Source organism: Oncorhynchus mykiss, chromosome 14 (genome assembly GCF_013265735.2).
Source record: "Oncorhynchus mykiss isolate Arlee chromosome 14, USDA_OmykA_1.1, whole genome shotgun sequence".
Taxonomy (NCBI): domain Eukaryota; kingdom Metazoa; phylum Chordata; class Actinopteri; order Salmoniformes; family Salmonidae; genus Oncorhynchus; species Oncorhynchus mykiss.
Window position 1 is genome coordinate 33,733,272 of NC_048578.1, and position 21,211 is coordinate 33,754,482.

The window sequence follows — 21,211 nt, forward strand, 5'->3', positions numbered from 1 at the left end:
CTGTCTGTCCCTACCCTGAGATGGGCTGCACTGTCCCCACCCTGAGATGGGCTGTCTGTCCCCACCCAGAGATGGGCTGTCTGTCCCTACCCTTTGATGGGCTGTCTGTCCCTACCCTGAGATGGGCTGTCTGTCCCTACCCTGGGATGGGCTCCCTACCCTGGGATGGGCTGTCTGTCCCTTGGGTGGTAAATCCTGGTAAATCTAGGTAACCGGGTTCCTACCATTTAACCATTGTGTGTGTGTGTGTGTGTGTGTGTGTGTGTGTGTGTGTGTGTGTGTGTGTGTGTGTGTGTGTGTGTGTGTGTGTGTGTGTGTGTGTGTGTGTGTGTGGGGCAGTGTGGCCGTGTGTGTGTGGCCGTGTGTGTGTGCCGTGTGTTTGTTAAATCGTGATTCAAACAGCATGTAGTGATTAAGAAGATACACCCCTGCTGACACACAGAGGTCTGAGTCACTCAGGAGGGGAATTATTATTTCTGTAGTTTTGATGACAAAGGAGGCAATAAGGACAGGATGCTGAACATTCCCTACAGATATAGGATCTTAATTTGACCTGGAATGTTGCAGCAAAATAATCCTGCAGCAACAGGATTTGAACGTTTAGTCCATAAGGTTGATTGATTGGTTCTTAGGCTATTAGCTGGTCAAAATGAGTCTACATGAAAAGTGCAATACTGTTAATATAACCGTGTGTTAGTGTGGGTTTTCACTGAATTTATGTCAATCACGAAACTCATCTCCATTTCCTGTGACTCAAGAAAAATTCTCAGCAACGAGAGAGTGTTCAAATTCAGATCCTACATCTGTACTGTATATAGTGTGCACCTTTTGACTGGGGCCCATAGTGCTCTCTTCAAAATTAGTGCACTTCATAGAGAATAGGATGCCATTGGGGACATATTGGAAACATAAACATCCTTCCTCAGAACATAATGTACAGTGATGGCTCCCATACACTAGCTCCTTGTACCTATATACTAGCTCATTGTACCTATATACTAGCTCATTGTACCTATACACTAGCTCCTTGTACCTATATACTAGCTCATTGTACCTATATACTAGCTCCTTGTACCTATACTAGCTCCTTGTACCTACTGTATATACTAGCTCCTTGTACCTATATACTAGCTCCTTGTACCTATATACTAGCTTTTTGTACCTATATATACTAGGTTATTGTACCTATGTACTAGCTCCTTGTACCCATATACCAGTGTGGTAAAGAGTAAACACTCATGACAGCTTGCAGAGCAAACAAACGCCTTCCGGCTGTCCACTGATGCATTCCACTTAGGAAGACACTTGGTTGTCTTTGTTTTTGCTAAGCTGGTCAGTCAGTTGCTATAATGCCTTAGAGTGTTAAATCCACTTTAGCAACAAGACTCACAGAAAAAGATCAACTCTGCACCTACTCTACCAGTACCAGTTGTTTAAACTGAGGTATGTATCATCACTACTCTACCAGTACCAGTTGTTTAAACTGAGGTATGTATCATCACTACTCTACCAGTACCAGTTGTTTAAACTGAGGTATGTATCATCACTACTCTACCAGTACCAGTTGTTTAAACTGAGGTATGTATCATCACTACTCTACCAGTACCAGTTGTTTAAACTGAGGTATGTATCATCACTACTCTACCAGTACCAGTTGTTTAAACTGAGGTATGTATCATCACTACTCTACCAGTACCAGTTGTTTAAACTGAGGTATGTATCATCACTACTCTACCAGTACCAGTTGTTTAAACTGAGGTATGTATCATCACTACTCTACCAGTACCAGTTGTTTAAACTGAGGTATGTATCATCACTACTCTACCAGTACCAGTTGTTTAAACTGAGGTATGTATCATCACTACTCTACCAGTACCAGTTGTTTAAACTGAGGTATGTATCATCACTACTCTACCAGTACCAGTTGTTTAAACTGAGGTATGTATCATCACTACACTATCAGTACCAGTTGATTAAACTGAGGTATGTATCATCACTACTCTACCAGTACCAGTTGTTTAAACTGAGGTATGTATCATCACTACTCTATCAGTACCAGTTGTTTAAACTGAGGTATGTATCATCACTACTCTACCAGTACCAGTTGATTAAACTGACCTACGTATCATCACTACTCTATCAGTACCAGTTGTTTAAACTGAGGTATGTATCATCACTACTCTACCAGTACCAGTTGTTTAAACTGAGGTATGTATCATCACTACTCTACCAGTACCAGTTGTTTAAACTGAGGTATGTATCATCACTACTCTACCAGTACCAGTTGTTTAAACTGAGGTATGTATCATCACTACTCTACCAGTACCAGTTGTTTAAACTGAGGTATGTATCATCACTACTCTACCAGTACCAGTTGATTAAACTGACCTACGTATCATCACTACTCTACCAGTACCAGTTGTTTAAACTGAGGTATGTATCATCACTACTCTACCAGTACCAGTTGATTAAACTGACCTACGTATCATCACTACTCTATCAGTACCAGTTGTTTAAACTGAGGTATGTATCATCAGTACTCTACCAGTACCAGTTGATTAAACTGACCTAGCTATCATCAGTACTCTACCAGTACCAGTTGATTAAACTGACCTACGTATCATCACTACTCTACCAGTACCAGTTGTTTAACCTGTCCTACGTATCATCACTACTCTACCAGTACCAGTTGATTAAACTGACCTAGCTATCATCAGTACTCTACCAGTACCAGTTGATTAAACTGACCTACGTATCATCACTACTCTACCAGTACCAGTTGATTAAACTGACCTACGTATCATCACTACTCTACCAGTGCCAGTTGTTTAAACTGAGGTACGTATCATCACTACTCTACCAGTACCAGTTGATTAACCTGTCTAGGACTGGGGTTCCGGCACCAAATACAAACAACAGAAATCTGATAAATCAAATTTCTCAAACATACAAGTATTAGGCACCATTTTAACGATAAATTATCGTTAATCCAGCCACATTGTCTGATTTCAAAAATGCTTTACAGCGAAAGCACCACAAACGATTATGTTAGGTCATCACCAACTCACAAAAAAAACAGCAATTTTTCCAGCCAAAGAGAGTAGTCACAAAAAGCACAAATAGAGATAAAATTAATCACTAACCTTTGATGATCCTTATCAGATGACACTCATAGGACTTCATGTTACACAATACATGTATGTTTTATTCGGTAAAGTTCATATTTATATCCAAAAATCATATTTTACATTGGCGTGTTACGTTCAGTAGTTCCAAAACATGCAGTGATATTGCAGAGAGCCACATGAACTCACAGAAATACTCATTATAAATGTTGATGAAAATACAATTTTTAGACATGGAAATATAGAGACACTTCTCCTTAATGCAACCGCAGTGTCAGATTTCAAAAAAACATTACGGAAAAAGCATAATCAGAGAACGGCGCTCAGAGCCCAAACCAGTCAGAGAAATATCCGCCATGTTAGGTAGTCAACATTATTCATAAACAGCATTATAAATATTAACTTACCTTTGATGATCTTCATCAGAATGCACCTCCAGGAATCACAGTTCCACAACAAATGCTTGTTATGTTCGATAATGTCCATCATTTATGTCCATTTATGTCCAATAGCTTCTTTTGTTAGGGCATTTGGTGAACAAATCCAAATGTACGATCTGGTCCATTCGGACGAAACGTTCAAAAAGTTATATTACAGGTCGAAGAAACTTGTCAAACTAAGTATAGAATCAATCTTTAGGATGTTTTTATCATAAAAGTTCAATAATGTTCCATCCGGAGAATTCCATTCTCTGTTGAAAAGCAATGGAACGACAGCTACCTCTCAAGTGAAAGCGCGTGACTGAGAACGAGGCTGTAGGCAGACCACTGACTCAAAGAGCTCCCATCCGGTCCCACATCACATGAGAAGCCTGAATGGGTGCCAGAGTGTTCCTGTGCTGCGGTGGAGAAGAGGACCACAGGGACCATCACTAAAGAGCTCGGGGCCCAGCTAGATTACGATCACGACCATCAGTACAACCTAGTCCTACTCCTATACACTACAGATGGAGCTGATGGAGAGTGAGATCAGTGAAGACCATAACTCCCTGTATGAACCTGAGAGTTCCGAATCACAATCATCACAGTGACAAGATGTACTATCATTCACTTTGGGGGGAGCGGGATGGTGTTCCGAAAATGGAGAAGGAGCAGGCCAGTCAACAGCAAATTCAAAGATCCATAAAGGGAATCGGAGCGAAATTGTTTTTCCACCGACTTTTTTAATAAAATTTTTTACCCGTTTCAACAGATGTGCTACTTGTCCCAATCCTGCTGTATCGACTCTCTCAACCTATAAATTATCAGCTGTGAAAAGCCAACTGACATTTGCTTCTGAGGTGTTGGAACTGTTGCCCTCTATAACCATTGTGCTTATTATTTTGATGTAAAAAGGGCTTTTGTAAAATACATTTGATTGATTGTCTGTTGTGCTGGATGCTGTGTATTCACTAACTGTCTGAGTGATGGGACATTTATGTAGTATCTGTAACATATTTTAGTGTGTATTTCATCTGCATCTCAACTTCTTAAAGTGCCAATCAGCAGTAGAAACAGTAGCAAAGTGCCTCCCTGCTCCTCTTTTGATAAAACGCTGAGGGACGGGGCTGGAGAAATGTAACCACTCTCAAATTCATAGACAGAGATATGGATGCAAAGAATGACTATCCATGATATCAACAGTGTAATCTTGTTTCTTTGGTCTGTTTCCACCACCATGTACCCAGTTCGCTTAGGATAAAGGCATCTGCTAAATGGTGTATATTATTAAAGTCTACTTTGACTCTTGCCAACTAGCTGCCCAGTGTAGTTTCCATACCTTTCCAATAGATGGCAGACTAAGCTAGTTGAAGTCACGACTCTAGCGACATGGGATTAGTGCGTGTTAAACTTGCTTTGACGATAAAGCTACTTTCATCTGTTCACGGTTGAACCTGTTGTTCTAGTGTAAAAGATAACTAATACTATTTTTTACATAAGGGGGAGGTATATAGCCTATGTCAAACAATTACAGCAGTCTAGATTTACTAAATTAACTGTTTTTATTCAAACTCAAACCCTATGTTAAGAAATGACACACGCAGGGATGAGATGCCTTTACACCTCGTCCAATTCTCGTTTGTACCCATTAGATGAACTGGTGATAAACACAATCATGGGAAAAGTTAGTCTGATACCGAAACGAACACGCTCCATTATTGGTTAGAATGAGATTTCATCAATCATGATGCTGTCTGCGATTTCAACTCCAATCATGTTAACAAAAGGGACATCTGTTACCATCACGCCGAACAGAGCAGGTGGTCAACATCGGTATAGGATACTGATTATATATATTGAGCACCTACCCACTACTGATGTTAACCTTAAATCATTCATAATCATGCAAAATTTTACAAATGATTTAAAACGGACATATCGGCTGCTGACTGGTTGAGTAACCTCCTCTACCAGGAAGTCCTTCATAAGGATTAGTGACACGTTCAATAAATACATCACCATTCAGACAGACTGACAGGATGTAATACAGTCACCATCCAGACAGACTGACAGGATGTAACACATCACCATCCAGACAGACTGACAGGATGTAACACATCACCAACCACTAGGATTTTGTGCGGTATCGCCACCGTCTCTCTACAACACACACACTCCTACTCTAGCCGATATCTGGCAGCTACGCCAACCCTCTAGCTGAGGTGTTTCAGGCAGTATATCTGTGTTGTTACTGTTACAAGAACAAACTCTTTGAATTGGGGGCAACGATCGGCTCAAACATGAACGGTTTAGTAGGTTTATTGGCTGCCTAACTAATATTATTTTATTCTCTGTAATAAACTCATTCTCAGACTCTGAGCTGTTCGGTAAATTTAGCCATTTTTGGTAGTTCCAAAATGTTCTCTCCTGCCCGTGATGCAACAATACCAATATGGCGATTTACAATTACAGTTAGCTAGCTAATATTAGCTAACTTGCGGTGTTGCTGACAAACTAGTTTCTAGCTAGGTCATTGGCAAGCTAAATACATTGCCAGACAGTTAACTTTATTGGCTAGTTAGCAGAAACTTAGCTTGGTAACTAACTAGCTACCTGGCTAACTAAACTTTCGGTCAACTATCTAACATTAGCTAAAAAAGCTACCGGCCATTACTAAGGTGCCTCACTGCCTTCGTCAGTGCTTTTATTTTGAAAACTCATGACCAAATCTCATATCCACAAAGAGTAGGAGTGCTGATCTTGGATCAGATCCCTACCTTTCCATATAATTGTATTCATACGGATCTAAAAGGCAAACTGATCCTAGATCAGCAGAGGCTTTTGTGACTACGGGCCCAGCACTGGTACAACTGTGGTATAAACAGCTTCAGGAGCATCAGAATGGCTCAACACACACACTGACTCTCAATTCAACAATATTCTTGTCACATTCAGAGAGAAAGATTTCCGGCACTGATGCGTAGTGACCATCTAAGGACTACTGTGCTCACAGTACCATAGTGTGTGTGTGTGTGTGTGTGTGTGTGTGTGTGTGTGTGTGTGTGTGTGTGTGTGCGAGCGCCTGCGTGCGTGCGTTTGCGTTCGTGTGAGGACTATCGTGCCGTAGCTCAGCAGGAGCTGTCTGCTATTTGCAGGCTCAGCTTGACAGGAGTCCCAGGATGCTACGTTAGCTAGCAACCCGAACAGAAAACAAGAGTCTCAGATCTGATCTAGTACAGTACATGCTGCTGGTCATGTTGAAGGAGAATACCATGTCATTCCGCTGTTAGATAAAGAATGTTCTAGTCAGGTCCAACAACAGTTTGACAGCCTTCATGTTGAGAAGAAGACTGAGTCGACCTCCCAAAAATGAACACTTCCCTTTATAGTGCACTACTTTTGATCAGGACCCAGGGCCAACAGCAGTGGTCAACAGTAGTGGTCAACAGTAGTGGTCAACAGTAGTGGTCAACAGTAGTGGTCAACAGTAGTACACTATATAGGGAATATGGACTCTGGTCAACAGTAGTACACTATATAGGGACTCTGGTCAACAGTAGTACACTATATAGGGACTCTGGTCAACAGTAGTACACTATATAGGGACTCTGGTCAACAGTAGTACACTATATAGGGGCTCTGGTCAACAGTAGTACACTATATAGGGACTCTGGTCAACAGTAGTACACTATATAGGGAATATGGACTCTGGTCAACAGTAGTACACTATATAGGGGCTCTGGTCAACAGTAGTACACTATATAGGGACTCTGGTCAACAGTAGTACACTATATAGGGGATATGGACTCTGGTCAACAGTAGTACACTATATAGGGGATAACGACTCTGGTCAACAGTAGTACACTATATAGGGAATATGGACTCTGGTCAGCAGTAGTACACTATATAAGGAATATGGACTCTGGTCAACAGTAGTACACTATATAGGGAATATGGACTCTGGTCAACAGTAGTACACTATATAGGGAATATGGACTCTGGTCAACAGTAGTACACTATATAGGGAATATGGACTCTGGTCAACAGTAGTACACTATATAGGGAATATGGACTCTGGGCAACAGTAGTACACTATATAGGGAATATGGACTCTGGTCAACAGTAGTACACTATATATGGAATATGGACTCTGGTCAACAGTAGTGCACTATTTAGGGGCTCTGGTCAACAGTAGTACACTATAAAGGGGATATGGACTCTGGTCAACAGTAGTACACTATATAGGGAATATGGACTCTGGTCAACAGTAGTACACTATATAGGGAATATGGACTCTGGTCAACAGTAGTACACTATATATGGAATATGGACTCTGGTCAACAGTAGTACACTATATAGGGAATATGGACTCTGGTCAACAGTAGTACACTATATAGGGAGTATGGTGGCATTTGAACCCTGGCCAGTATGTAGGACATTGTGTTCTACTCATACAGAAGAGGTGAGGCCCCCAGCAGACTACTTCATAAACTCATCAAAGAAACAGTTCCCACAACAAACTGGAATGGTTGTTGACGACTTCACACTGTTTTCAGAGCTCTGACAGACAGAGGACAGGTTGCTTTTCCACACTTTCCTCAACATCATCAAAGGCTCGTACGTTTCTCACACACAGTGTATAGACGCGATACACAAACGCACCCACACACACACACGCGCACGCGCACGCACGCACACACACACACACACACACACACACACACACACACACACACACACACACACACACACACACACACACTCTCTCTCTTCACCGAGCTGCTGTAAGATGTGCATGGTGGTGGCGTTGTGTGTGAGTGAGAAAGCAGAAATGGGGCCACAGCTTCTCCCTCAGGAGCCCGATCCTCTCTCTAAGCTAAGAAAAAGAAGAAGACTGTCTCTGCTCCTGCCTTCACGGTTTTAATTAGATTCTCATATCAAGCCCTCTTTCTCCCATGCTCCCCTGCTCCTTCAACACGCGTGAAATTACCAACGCCATTATCTCTTATTTATTTACTCATTTGCTTATTGTTTCTGTGTCCCTATCAACAGCGTGAAGGAGAGGGCGCAGGGCGTGTCCGTTAGTTAGGACGCCGTGACAAGGTAACAGCCCAAGCTTCTTTGGCTGGCTAACTATGATTTGGGGCCATTGCTTCATCTCCCTCACCTCTCAGTCCCACCTCTCCACTACCTCACCTCTCAGTCCCACCTCTCCACCACCTCACCTCTCAGTCCCACCTCTCCACCACCTCACCTCTCAGACCCACCTCTCCACCACCTCACCTCTCAGACCCACCTCTCCACCATCTCTCCACCACCTCACCTCTCCACCACCTCACCTCTCAGACCCACCTCTCCACCACCTCGCAGACCCACCTCTCCACCATCTCTCCACCACCTCACCACCACCTCACCTCTCAGACCCACCTCTCCACCACCTCACAGACCTACCTCTCCACTACCTCACCTCTCAGACCCACCTCTCCACCACCTCGCAGACCTACCTCTCCACCACCTCACCTCTCAGATCCACCTCACCTCTCAGACCCACCTCTCCACCACCTGTCCACCACCTCGCAGACCTACCTCTCCACCACCTCACCTCTCAGACCCACCTCTCCACCACCTCACCTCTCCACCACCTCACCTCTCAGACCCACCTCTCCACTGCCTCTCCACCACCTCACCTCTCAGACCCACCTCTCCACTATCTCACCTCTCAGACCCACCTCTCCACCACCTCACCTCTCAGACCCACCTCTCCACCACCTCACCTCTCAGTCCCACCTCTCCACCACCTCACCTCTCCACCACCTCACCTCTCAGACCCACCTCTCCACCACCTCACCTCTCCACCACCTCACCTATCAGACCCACCTCTCCACCACCTCACCTCTCAGACCCACCTCTCCCCCACTTCACCTCTCCACCACCTCACCTCTCAGACCCATCTCTCCACCATCTCACCTCTCAGAGCCACCTCTCCACCACCTCACCTATCAGACCCACCTCTCCACCACCTCACCTCTCAGACCCACCTCTCCCCCACCTCACCTCTCCACCACCTCACCTCTCCACCACCTCACCTCTCAGACCCACCTCTCCACCACCTCACCTCTCCACCACCTCACCTCTCAGACCCACCTCTCCACCACCTCACCTCTCAGACCCACCTCTCCACCATCTCACCTCTCAGACCCACCTCTCCACCACCTCACCTCTCCACCATCTCACCTCTCAGACCCACCTCTCCACCACCTCACCTCTCAGACCCACCTCTCCACCATCTCACCTCTCAGACCCACCTCTCCCCCACCTCACCTCTCTACCACCTCACCTCTCCACCACCTCACCTCTCAGACCCACCTCTCCACCATCTCACCTCTCAGACCCACCTCTCCACCACCTCACCTCTCCACCACCTCACCTCTCAGACCCACCTCTCCACTATCTCACCTCTCAGACCCACCTCTCCACCACCTCACCTCTCAGACCCACCTCTCCACCATCTCACCTCTCAGACCCACCTCTCCACCACCTCACCTCTCCACCACCTCACCTCTCAGACCCACCTCTCCACTGCAGAACTCAGTCCCAGCTCATTTGCCGGTGTGTGTTACTTTGAGGTGGGGGTTGGTGGGGGGTATGGATTTTTTTCCTTCACCCAAGTGAGACGGTATGAGGTCTGTGTGCTAATGAGCTGACACTGCAGAGAGAGTTGAACTGGGGGAGACAGAGGAGAGGAGAGGAGAGGAGAGGAGAGGAGAGGAGAGGAGAGGAGAGGAGAGGAGAGGAGAGGAGAGGAGAGGAGAGGAGAGGAGACCAGTGGGCCAGGCCAGACACATTGGGATAATGTGGTTCCAATCACTGTAAGATGCTTTGAATAAACATGTCTGCTGAATGACCGGTAGACATTATGAAAGTATTATAGGGGTGGACAGAACCACAGAGGACCACAGACGTCTGTTGACAAGGCTCTGCAACAGAACACTACTATGATGTTGAGAGTAGGTCATCGTCTTTGCCCTATTCAGGCTCACCTTTTGACATCATCTAGATACAGAGTCTACTGAGTCTACTGTGAGTGTACTGAGTCTACTGTGAGTGTACTGAGTCTACTGTGAGTGTACTGAGTCTACTGTGAGTCTACTGAGAGTCTACTGTGAATCTACTGAGTCTACTGTGTCTACTGTGAGTCTACTGAGTCTACTGAGAGTCTACTGTGAGTCTACTGAGTCTATTGAGAGTCTACTGAGAGTCTACTGAGAGTCTACTGTGAATGCACCACATTCACTTTGTCTTGCTTGCCCTTCCTTCTTTCCCCTTCCCTTTCCTTTGTTCCCCATCCTCCCCTTTTCTTTCCCTTTCCTCTCTTTCCTTCTCTCGTTCCTCCTTCGCTTTCCTTCTCTCGTTCCCTCTCCTCCCATTCTCCCTCCTCTACTCCCTCTCCAACTCCTCCCTTTCCCTCTCCCCCTTTCCCTCTCCTCCCTTTCCCTCTCCTCCCATTCTCCCTCCTCTACTCCCTTTCCCTCTCCTCCCTTTCCTCCCTTTCCCTCCCCTCTCTTTCCTTCTCTCGTTCCCTCTCCTCCCATTCTCCCTCCTCTACTCCCTTTCCCTCTCATCCCTTTCCCTTTCCCTCTCCTCCCTTTCCCTCTCCCTGTCCTCCCTTTCCCTCCCCTCTCTTTCCTTCTCTCGTTCCCTCTCCATCTCCTCCCGTACCTCCTCCTCTCCTCCCTTTCCCTCTCCTCTCTTTCCTTTTCCCTTTCCCTCTCCTCCCTTTCCTCCTCCTCTCCTCCCTTTCCCGCTCCTCTCTTTCCTTCTCCCATTCCCTCTCCTCCCTTTCCCTCTCCTCTCTTTCCTTCTCCCTCTCCATCTCCTCCCTTTCCTCCCTTTCCCTCTCCTCTCTTTCCTTCTCCCTCTCCATCTCCTCCCTTTCCTCTTCCTCTCCTCCCTTTCCCTTTCCCTCTCCTCTCTTTCCTTCTCCCATTCCCTCTCCTCTCTTTCCTTCTCCCTCTCCATTTCCTCCCTTTCCTCCTCCTCTCCTCCCTTTCCCTCTCCTCTCCTCCCTTTCCATTTCCCTCTCCTCTCTTTCCTTCTCCCATTCCCTCTCCTCTCTTTCCTGCACCCTCTCCATCTCCTCCCTTACCTCCTCCTCTCTTCCCATTCCCTCTCCTCTCTTTCCTACTCCCTCTCCATCTCCTCTCCTCCCTTTCCCTCTCCTCTCTTTCCTTCTCCCTCTCCATCTCCTCCCTTTCCTCCTCCTCTCCTCCCTTTCCCTCTCCTCTCTTTCCTTCTCCCTCTCCATCTCTTCCCTTTCCTCCTCCTCTCCTCCCTTTCCCTCTCCTCTCTTTCCTTCTCCCATTCCCTCTCCTCTTTTTCCATCTCCTCCCTTACCTCCTCCTCTCCTCGCTTTCCCTCTCCTCTCTTTCCTTCTCCCTCTCCATCTCCTCCCTTTCCCTCTCCTCTCTTTCCTACTCCCTCTCCATCTCCTCCCTTACCTCCTCCTCTCCTCCCTTTCCCTCTCCTCTCTTTCCTTTTCCCATTCCCTCTCCTCTCTTTCCTTCTCCCATTCCCTTTACTCCCATTCCCTCTCCTCTCTTTCCTTCTCCCTCTCCATCTCCTCCCTTTCCTCCTCCTCTCCTCCCTTCTCCCATTCCCTCTCCTCTTTTTCCATCTCCTCCCTTACCTCCTCCTCTCCTCGCTTTCCCTCTCCTCTCTTTCCTTCTCCCTCTCCATCTCCTCCCTTTCCCTCTCCTCTCTTTCCTACTCCCTCTCCATCTCCTCCCTTACCTCCTCCTCTCCTCCCTTTCCCTCTCCTCTCTTTCCTTCTCCCTCTCCATCTCCTCCCTTACCTACTCCTCTCTTCCCTTTCCCTCTCCTCTCTTTCCTACTCCCTCTCCATCTCCTCCCTTACCTCCTCCACTCCTCCCTTTCCCTCTCCTCTCTTTCCTTCTCCCTCTCCATCTCCTCCCTTACCTCCTCCTTTCCTCCCTTTCCCTCTCCTCTCTTTCCTTCTCCCTCTCCATCTCCTCCCTTACCTCCTCCTCTCCTCCCTTTCCCTCTCCTCTCTTTCCTTCTCCCTCTCCATCTCCTCCCTTACCTCCTCCTTTCCTCCCTTTCCCTCTCCTCTCTTTCCTTCTCCCTCTCCATCTCCTCCCTTACCTCCTCCTCTCCTCCCATTCCCTCTCCTTCCTTTCCCTTGTCATCGTTTTCCTTTTGACATCATCTAGATACAGAGTCTACTGAGTCTACTGTGAGTGTACTGAGTCTACTGTGAGTGTACTGAGTCTACTGTGAGTGTACTGAGTCTACTGTGAGTCTACTGAGAGTCTACTGTGAATCTACTGAGTCTACTGTGTCTACTGTGAGTCTACTGAGTCTACTGAGAGTCTACTGTGAGTCTACTGAGTCTATTGAGAGTCTACTGAGAGTCTACTGAGAGTCTACTGTGAATGCACCACATTCACTTTGTCTTGCTTGCCCTTCCTTCTTTCCCCTTCCCTTTCCTTTGTTCCCCATCCTCCCCTTTTCTTTCCCTTTCCTCTCTTTCCTTCTCTCGTTCCTCCTTCGCTTTCCTTCTCTCGTTCCCTCTCCTCCCATTCTCCCTCCTCTACTCCCTCTCCAACTCCTCCCTTTCCCTCTCCCCCTTTCCCTCTCCTCCCTTTCCCTCTCCTCCCATTCTCCCTCCTCTACTCCCTTTCCCTCTCCTCCCTTTCCTCCCTTTCCCTCCCCTCTCTTTCCTTCTCTCGTTCCCTCTCCTCCCATTCTCCCTCCTCTACTCCCTTTCCCTCTCCTCCCTTTCCCTTTCCCTCTCCTCCCTTTCCCTCTCCCTGTCCTCCCTTTCCCTCCCCTCTCTTTCCTTCTCTCGTTCCCTCTCCATCTCCTCCCGTACCTCCTCCTCTCCTCCCTTTCCCTCTCCTCTCTTTCCTTTTCCCTTTCCCTCTCCTCCCTTTCCTCCTCCTCTCCTCCCTTTCCCGCTCCTCTCTTTCCTTCTCCCATTCCCTCTCCTCCCTTTCCCTCTCCTCTCTTTCCTTCTCCCTCTCCATCTCCTCCCTTTCCTCCCTTTCCCTCTCCTCTCTTTCCTTCTCCCTCTCCATCTCCTCCCTTTCCTCTTCCTCTCCTCCCTTTCCCTTTCCCTCTCCTCTCTTTCCTTCTCCCATTCCCTCTCCTCTCTTTCCTTCTCCCTCTCCATTTCCTCCCTTTCCTCCTCCTCTCCTCCCTTTCCCTCTCCTCTCCTCCCTTTCCATTTCCCTCTCCTCTCTTTCCTTCTCCCATTCCCTCTCCTCTCTTTCCTGCACCCTCTCCATCTCCTCCCTTACCTCCTCCTCTCTTCCCATTCCCTCTCCTCTCTTTCCTACTCCCTCTCCATCTCCTCTCCTCCCTTTCCCTCTCCTCTCTTTCCTTCTCCCTCTCCATCTCCTCCCTTTCCTCCTCCTCTCCTCCCTTTCCCTCTCCTCTCTTTCCTTCTCCCTCTCCATCTCTTCCCTTTCCTCCTCCTCTCCTCCCTTTCCCTCTCCTCTCTTTCCTTCTCCCATTCCCTCTCCTCTTTTTCCATCTCCTCCCTTACCTCCTCCTCTCCTCGCTTTCCCTCTCCTCTCTTTCCTTCTCCCTCTCCATCTCCTCCCTTTCCCTCTCCTCTCTTTCCTACTCCCTCTCCATCTCCTCCCTTACCTCCTCCTCTCCTCCCTTTCCCTCTCCTCTCTTTCCTTTTCCCATTCCCTCTCCTCTCTTTCCTTCTCCCATTCCCTTTACTCCCATTCCCTCTCCTCTCTTTCCTTCTCCCTCTCCATCTCCTCCCTTTCCTCCTCCTCTCCTCCCTTTCCCTCTCCTCTCTTTCCTTCTCCCATTCCCTCTCCTCTTTTTCCATCTCCTCCCTTACCTCCTCCTCTCCTCGCTTTCCCTCTCCTCTCTTTCCTTCTCCCTCTCCATCTCCTCCCTTTCCCTCTCCTCTCTTTCCTACTCCCTCTCCATCTCCTCCCTTACCTCCTCCTCTCCTCCCTTTCCCTCTCCTCTCTTTCCTTCTCCCTCTCCATCTCCTCCCTTACCTACTCCTCTCTTCCCTTTCCCTCTCCTCTCTTTCCTACTCCCTCTCCATCTCCTCCCTTACCTCCTCCACTCCTCCCTTTCCCTCTCCTCTCTTTCCTTCTCCCTCTCCATCTCCTCCCTTACCTCCTCCTTTCCTCCCTTTCCCTCTCCTCTCTTTCCTTCTCCCTCTCCATCTCCTCCCTTACCTCCTCCTCTCCTCCCTTTCCCTCTCCTCTCTTTCCTTCTCCCTCTCCATCTCCTCCCTTACCTCCTCCTTTCCTCCCTTTCCCTCTCCTCTCTTTCCTTCTCCCTCTCCATCTCCTCCCTTACCTCCTCCTCTCCTCCCATTCCCTCTCCTTCCTTTCCCTTGTCATCATTTTCCTTCATTATGCTTTCTTTACGTTACGTTCTTTACTTTCTTTACATTGCCTGTAATCAGATTAAACGAGGCCAGAGGGAACACAATAGACAGCATCATAAAAGAATGCCATTCACATCGACCCCCGGCAACAACAAACAATTTCCCAGAAGAGAGCAGCGCAGAGAGACGTTTGAACACAGTAGAGAGCGGAGCAGAGTGCAGTTTGAACACAGAGAGAGCAGAGCAGAGTGCAGTTTGAACACAGTAGAGAGCAGAGCAGAGTGCAGTTTGAACACAGTAGAGAGCAGAGTGCAGTTTGAACACAGTAGAGAGCAGAGTGCAGCTAAGACACAGTAGAGAGCAGAGCAGAGAGCCGTTTGAACACAGTAGAGAGCAGAGCAGAGTGCAGTTTGAACACAGTAGAGAGCAGAGCAGAGAGCCGTTTGAACACAGTAGAGAGCAGAACAGAGTGCAGTTTGAACACAGTAGAGAGCAGAGCAGAGTGCAGTTTGAATGTATGACTGGATGAATAAGCCATTGGCCACACTGAGAGGAGCTACATGTAACCGCAGCATGTAGGGAGAAGCCTGTTATTGATGGAGTGGAGTCTATATTGATTGTAAAGCATCTCCGAGATGGAGTGCTGGTCTAGGATCAGGTATGTAGGTCCCTCTGTCCGTGTAATCATATTCATTATGATCTGAAAGGCAACTCCAACTCTTTTTAAATATGGAGATGTCCATATCAGAGCCGATACTCCTACCTAGATTAAAAACACTATTCTGATGTCTGTTAAGGAGCATGCTGAAATCACCCACATGGAGTCCTTGGCACCATGGTTATTGTACATGTTTTTACTGTTTTCTCGTCTTTCCTCTCCAAGGTCATACAGCCTCTGTCTCTCACTGTAAAGATACCGTGCCCTCCCTATCATATATACGTGATCTTCTCCTCGGGATGTTGTCAAGGGAATTTCATTTGTATTCTTGTCCCAAATGGCACCCTATTCCCTTTGTAGTGCACTACTTTAGACCAGAGCTCTATTCCCTTTGTAGTGCACTACTTTAGACCAGAGCCCTATTCCCTTGATACTGCACTACTTTAGACCAGAGCCCTATTCCCTTGATACTGCACTACTTTAGACCAGAGCCCTATTCCCTTGATAGTGCACTACTTTAGACCAGAGCCCTATTCCCTTGATAGTGCACTACTTTAGACCAGAGCCCTATTCCCATTTAAAGTGCACTACTTTTGATGGGGCTCTGGTCTAAAGTAGTGCACTACAAAAAGATTAAGGGGCTATTTGAGATGCACATCTTGGTTTGTATTTGCTACAGAGATATTTACCTTAGTAATATCATACAGCCTATACAAACAATGAACCATTCAGACGTCTCTACCTCAGTGTTGTGTATCAACAGTGGATCAATGAGACATCTCTATCTTGATTGGTCGATCTCCTAGCCATTCCTAGTCGACCACCAAAAATGTATGTTAACAACCCAGGATAAAGCCTTGCCTTGCCATTTTTTTCCCACTTTGCTCTGTTGGCGGTAGTTGCACTTGACTCAGCAGCCCTAGTGCCGGGAAGGCAAAGGGTTCCCATTTTTAACCATTTCACGTGTCTGAAGGTAGAACTCCGCCTACTCAGCAGACCCAGAGAGCAAATCAAGTGCACCTATAGGCCTACCGCTGGCCAATCAGATAGCTCAGATCGCCGTGTCTGCACAGTTTCCTCGAGCCATAGACTGTAAAAAGAAACCTTGAATGCACAGCAAAGTTGATACTGTGAGATTTCAAGACTTTTAAAACCATGACTAGAGAGAATAAAGCAAAGAATATTTTGTTTTTATCAGGAAGTTCATGTTTATGTTGTTATTCATCACTGTCAACACTTTGTTCAACATTTTATAAGCCATAAAATGTGTTTTCTTCCTACTTCCACTCAGTCCACTCAGTGCTGCAGTGCTACAACCAGCACTGAGTGACTGACTACAGCACAGTGTTTCCATAAGCTAGCGCTGCTATTATTAGCGGCTTGTGTCTTTTTTAGTAGAGAGGAATATTTCACTTTCTCTGGTCATAGGAGTAAAAACATGAATTGTTGCATGAGGCAGAAATAATGCAATGCGACTTGAGTTTCACCATCAGCTGGAAGACGGTGTCCCCTTTTTCTCAGCGGAGGGAGGGAGAACGGAGGGAGGGAGGGAGAACAGAGGGAGGGAGGGAGGGAGGGAGAACGTAGGGAGGGAGGGAGAACGGAGGGAGGGAGAATGGAGGGAGGGAGAACGGAGGGAGGGAGAATGGAGGGAGGGAGAATGGAGGGAGGGAGGATGGAGGGAGGGAGGGAGGGAGAACGGAGAGAGGGAGAACGGAGGGAGGGAGAAGGGAGGGAGAACGGAGGGAGGGAGAACGGAGGGAGGGAGAACGGAGGGAGGGAGGGAGAACGGAGGAAGGGAGAACGGAGGAAGGGAGAACGGAGGGAGGGAGGGAGAAGGGAGGGAGAACGGAGGGAGGGAGAACGGAGGGAGGGAGAATGGAGGGAGGGAGGGAGAAAGGAGGGAGGGAGAAGGGAGGAAGGGAGAACAGAGGGAGGGAGAACGGAGGGAGGGAGAACGTAGGGAGGGAGGGAGAATGGAGGGAGGGAGAATGGAGGGAGGGAGAACGGAGAGAGGGAGAACGGAGGGAGGGAGAAGGGAGGGAGAACAAAGGGAGGGAGAACGGAGGGAGGGAGAATGGAGGGAGGGAGGGAGAACGGAGGAAGGGAGAACGGAGGAAGGGAGAACGGAGGGAGGGAGGGAGAAGGGAGGGAGAACGGAGGGAGGGAGAACGGAGGGAGGGAGAACGGAGGGAGGGAGGGAGAAAGGAGGGAGGGAGAAGGGAGGAAGGGAGAACAGAGGGAGGGAGAACGTAGGGAGGGAGGGAGAACGTAGGGAGGGAGGGAGAACGGAGGGAGGGAGAATGGAGGGAGGGAGAATGGAGGGAGGGAGAACGGAGGGAGGGAGGGAGGGAGGGAGGGAGGGAGGGAGGGAGGGAGGGAGGGAGGGAGGGAGGGAGGGAGGGAGGGAGGGAGGGAGGGAGGGAGGGAGGGCGGGAGGGAGGGAGGGAGGGATGGAGGGAGGGAGGGAGGGAGGGAGAACGGAGGGAGGGAGGGAGAACGGAGGGAGGGAGGGAGGGAGAACGGAGGGAGGGAGGGAGAACGGAGGGAGGGAGGGAGAACGGAGGGAGGGAGAACAGAGGGAGGTTGAGTCGGGTGAGAGTCAGCCTCACCGTTGTTCCCTCCCCTCAGACTGACCATCAGTTGCAGTCCATCAGTGCAGTAAAAAAAAAAGCAAATGATTATGGGCAATATAAGCATAGCCCAAAAAAACTAATAATAATAATAACATTAATAAATAAAATAAAGCATAGCCAATATGCAGTGATAATATATTGGGTCTATAGCCTACTGCAAAAAAACATTATTATTACAGAATTGTTTTTAATTGGTTAATGTTGCATAGGCTTAGTCATATCCGACTCACAAAGTGATCTGGACATAGAAGAAGTTGGTGACCATTGGTGTGACGTAACAATAGTGAACCATTGAGACATCTCAAAAGGCACTCTGGCACCCCGTCCTCTGGACCCTGGTCTTATCTAATGTAGGCCTACCAAGCAAAAGCATTTTCATACCATGCATTCACTATGTTATTATGAATGCCGTGTGTCTGTGTCTGTGTCTGTGTGTGTGTGTGTGTGTGTGTGTGTGTGTGTGTGTGTGTGTGTGTGTGTGTGTTCAAGGGGGAATTCTGGACATATTCCCGAGCAGAGGGAGATTTTAATTGAAAACAGCTCTGTACTTACATGCATGGGTGACTGAGAAGCTGTTGGACGACTCGAGGTTGTCTACGTTATAATTGAGATGGAAGGGTTTCTCCGTAGTGTTCTGGTTGGTGTTGTAGAGCTGAACAGCGAACCTAAACGCACTGTGCTCCTGCACAGTGGACCGCATGAACAGACCCCCTAGAAGACATACAGATACATAATCAACTTCGGCTACCATTTCCCGTCATCATTATTTACACACATTTTACATCCAACTCTGTCTGCCTTATATTTTCATAGACACCGGAAGGAACCACCACTGGCCCTTGCACGGACGGTAGGTAGGGTAGCCCACCTACTTGCCTGTCGAGGAAAACTTGAGGAAGACATCGACTTCAGTGGCACTTGACTTGTATGTAGCTTACATAACAATTGTTAAACTGCAGGGATCTCCGTCGTTCTGTTTATACACGACTCTCAAGTGTTAAACCAAACAACACGGATCATGTAGGCAGGCTCGTGCGTCAAATTAATTAGGATAAACAAATCACACACAATTCTTCTTTACTCCTCATCATTCTGTCTACAGAAACGTGTTATTGCGGAATTGCTCCCTACAATTTTCACCCTTATGAAGTTGCAACATTTTCCCGTGAACCATTCAATGAGGTAATTTCTTTCAAGCATTTTTCTAACGTTGTATTTCATAAAATCTGTAATCAAAGCCGCGGAGCAAGTTCAATATTTATTACTTCAAGCAAAGCAACCGACTTAATTAATATCACACCCGATAAAGGTCATACTCCGAAGAACCGGCATTATCCATAAAATTACCGGCGAAAAGCAAACATGATGATGATGATTATGTTACAATTATTTTACGGACTACTTACCTATATTAATCTGATTGGGAAATCCCGCGAGTGATCTGCCCGAAAGCCACAATAAAAATAGAACCACGTTTTGTGCCATTTTCGCAATTTCTCCAACCCGTCTATGTTCTCAACTCCTTAAAAGGATCTGCCTAAGCAAATTCATAAGCAATCCCGAAGATGCTGAAAATCCTCCAGATTTATGATGGTCGCTCACAGTGCACCAATTGGGTTCATTAAGGTGCAGCACGGGGCTGCGGAGCAATTTTCTGCAACTGTGAGAGGAGAGTGTGTGAGAGAGAGAGAGAGAGAGAGAGGCTGGGACTTATTCGTCCCAAAGATGGTGGTTGAGAAACTAGCTGATCTGATTAAGAAAACAAGCTCCTCCGATTGGACCAGCGGCGATTTTGATTAAATGTTATTTTGATTAAAAGCTTCCCTCGTCCTGTGTGCACCGGACTCCGTTACCGGATAACACTAGCCCAGTTCAGCTCCACTAGTAGGACTGACTGCAAGGCACTAGTGCCACGCTCGTCCACATTACTGTATCCGCGCGCAATCAATAGGAGAAAGCACGGCAATCTCAGGCGGCCAATGCCTTTCAATTGGCTACAGTAGATAACCGCTTACAGCTGGTGCAGCTGCCGCCTCAAGGATATGATGAGGGGAAGTTGGCGTTAGTGAGCGCGGATAGAGTAGAGGCAAAACAAAGAACACAAGTGGATTCATAATTAGAAGCTATTCAAAACAACCCGGAATAAACTATACATAAAACTGGTATTCGTGAATATGTTGTCATACTGCTATGATCAGAAGTAACTCACATTTATTGTTAAACACCTATATAGACTAGCATGTTTAAAAATCTATAGACTATCTTTGATTTCCTAATTATTTTTAATAGCGTGGGCAAAGTCCTGCTTGCTCTCCTTTCAGAACCCGGATAGAGAGCGCAGCATGAGGCGCTGTCCATGGTGCTGAAGTGACTGAAACTCGGGAACGAGAGAAACAGGCTACACAACTGGTGTAGATTACGCCTTACAGCCTAAACATTCATATTTAGTTCTCGCTATATGTTACTGGTCGTTTTTAAAAATTACATTTTATAGGGGCAGGGTAGCCTAGTGGTTAGAGTGTTAGACTAGTAACCGGAAGGTTGCAAGTTCAGATCCCTGAGCTGACAAGGTCGTTCTGCCCCTGAACAGGCAGTTAACCCACTGTTTCTAGGCTGTCATTGAAAATACGATTTTTTTCTTAACTGACTTGCCTAGTAAAATAAATTGCCATCATGACTGTCCCTATCTTTCACCCATGAAGCATGCTTGAAATACATGACTGAGACCCACAAATGCCATTTCTTTCTGAACTCACTAGATCAATATATTTATATTTCTAAGTATGGGTCTGTTGCCTCCTGCTAAGGTTTCTGTTCTCTATGTGTAGCCTAGTTACTATTTTCTAGTAAGTCCTCAGTGAGTTTAGTCTCCTCTCTGCCACTCTCTCTCTCTCTCTCTCTCTCTCTCTCTCTCTCTCTCTTTCACACTACTTGTCTATCATTACTGTGTTTCAGCCAAACAGAGGAGCAGTTAGCGGATTACTGAC

At 47.1% G+C, this 21,211-nt stretch overlaps 1 protein-coding gene across 3 annotated transcripts in view; it reads right to left on the reverse strand.

Annotated features, from left to right (window-relative positions):
* Nucleotides 1-20,137, reverse strand: part of LOC110487786 (glutamate receptor 3) — a 254,309-nt gene extending 234,172 nt beyond the window's left edge. Inside the window, exons 1-2 of one of the 3 annotated variants that reach the window (XM_036943367.1) lie at nucleotides 19,631-20,132; nucleotides 18,777-18,935 (exon numbers count right to left, since the gene is read on the reverse strand). In XM_036943367.1, the coding sequence (XP_036799262.1) occupies nucleotides 18,777-18,935; nucleotides 19,631-19,709 (238 nt within the window). In that variant the 5' untranslated portion in view covers nucleotides 19,710-20,132. Of the gene's footprint in view, nucleotides 1-18,776; nucleotides 18,936-19,630 lie in introns of all 3 variants that reach the window. The other 2 variants (XM_036943366.1, XM_036943368.1) reach the window with 2 other exon arrangements.
* Nucleotides 20,138-21,211: the final 1,074 nt, after the last annotated feature.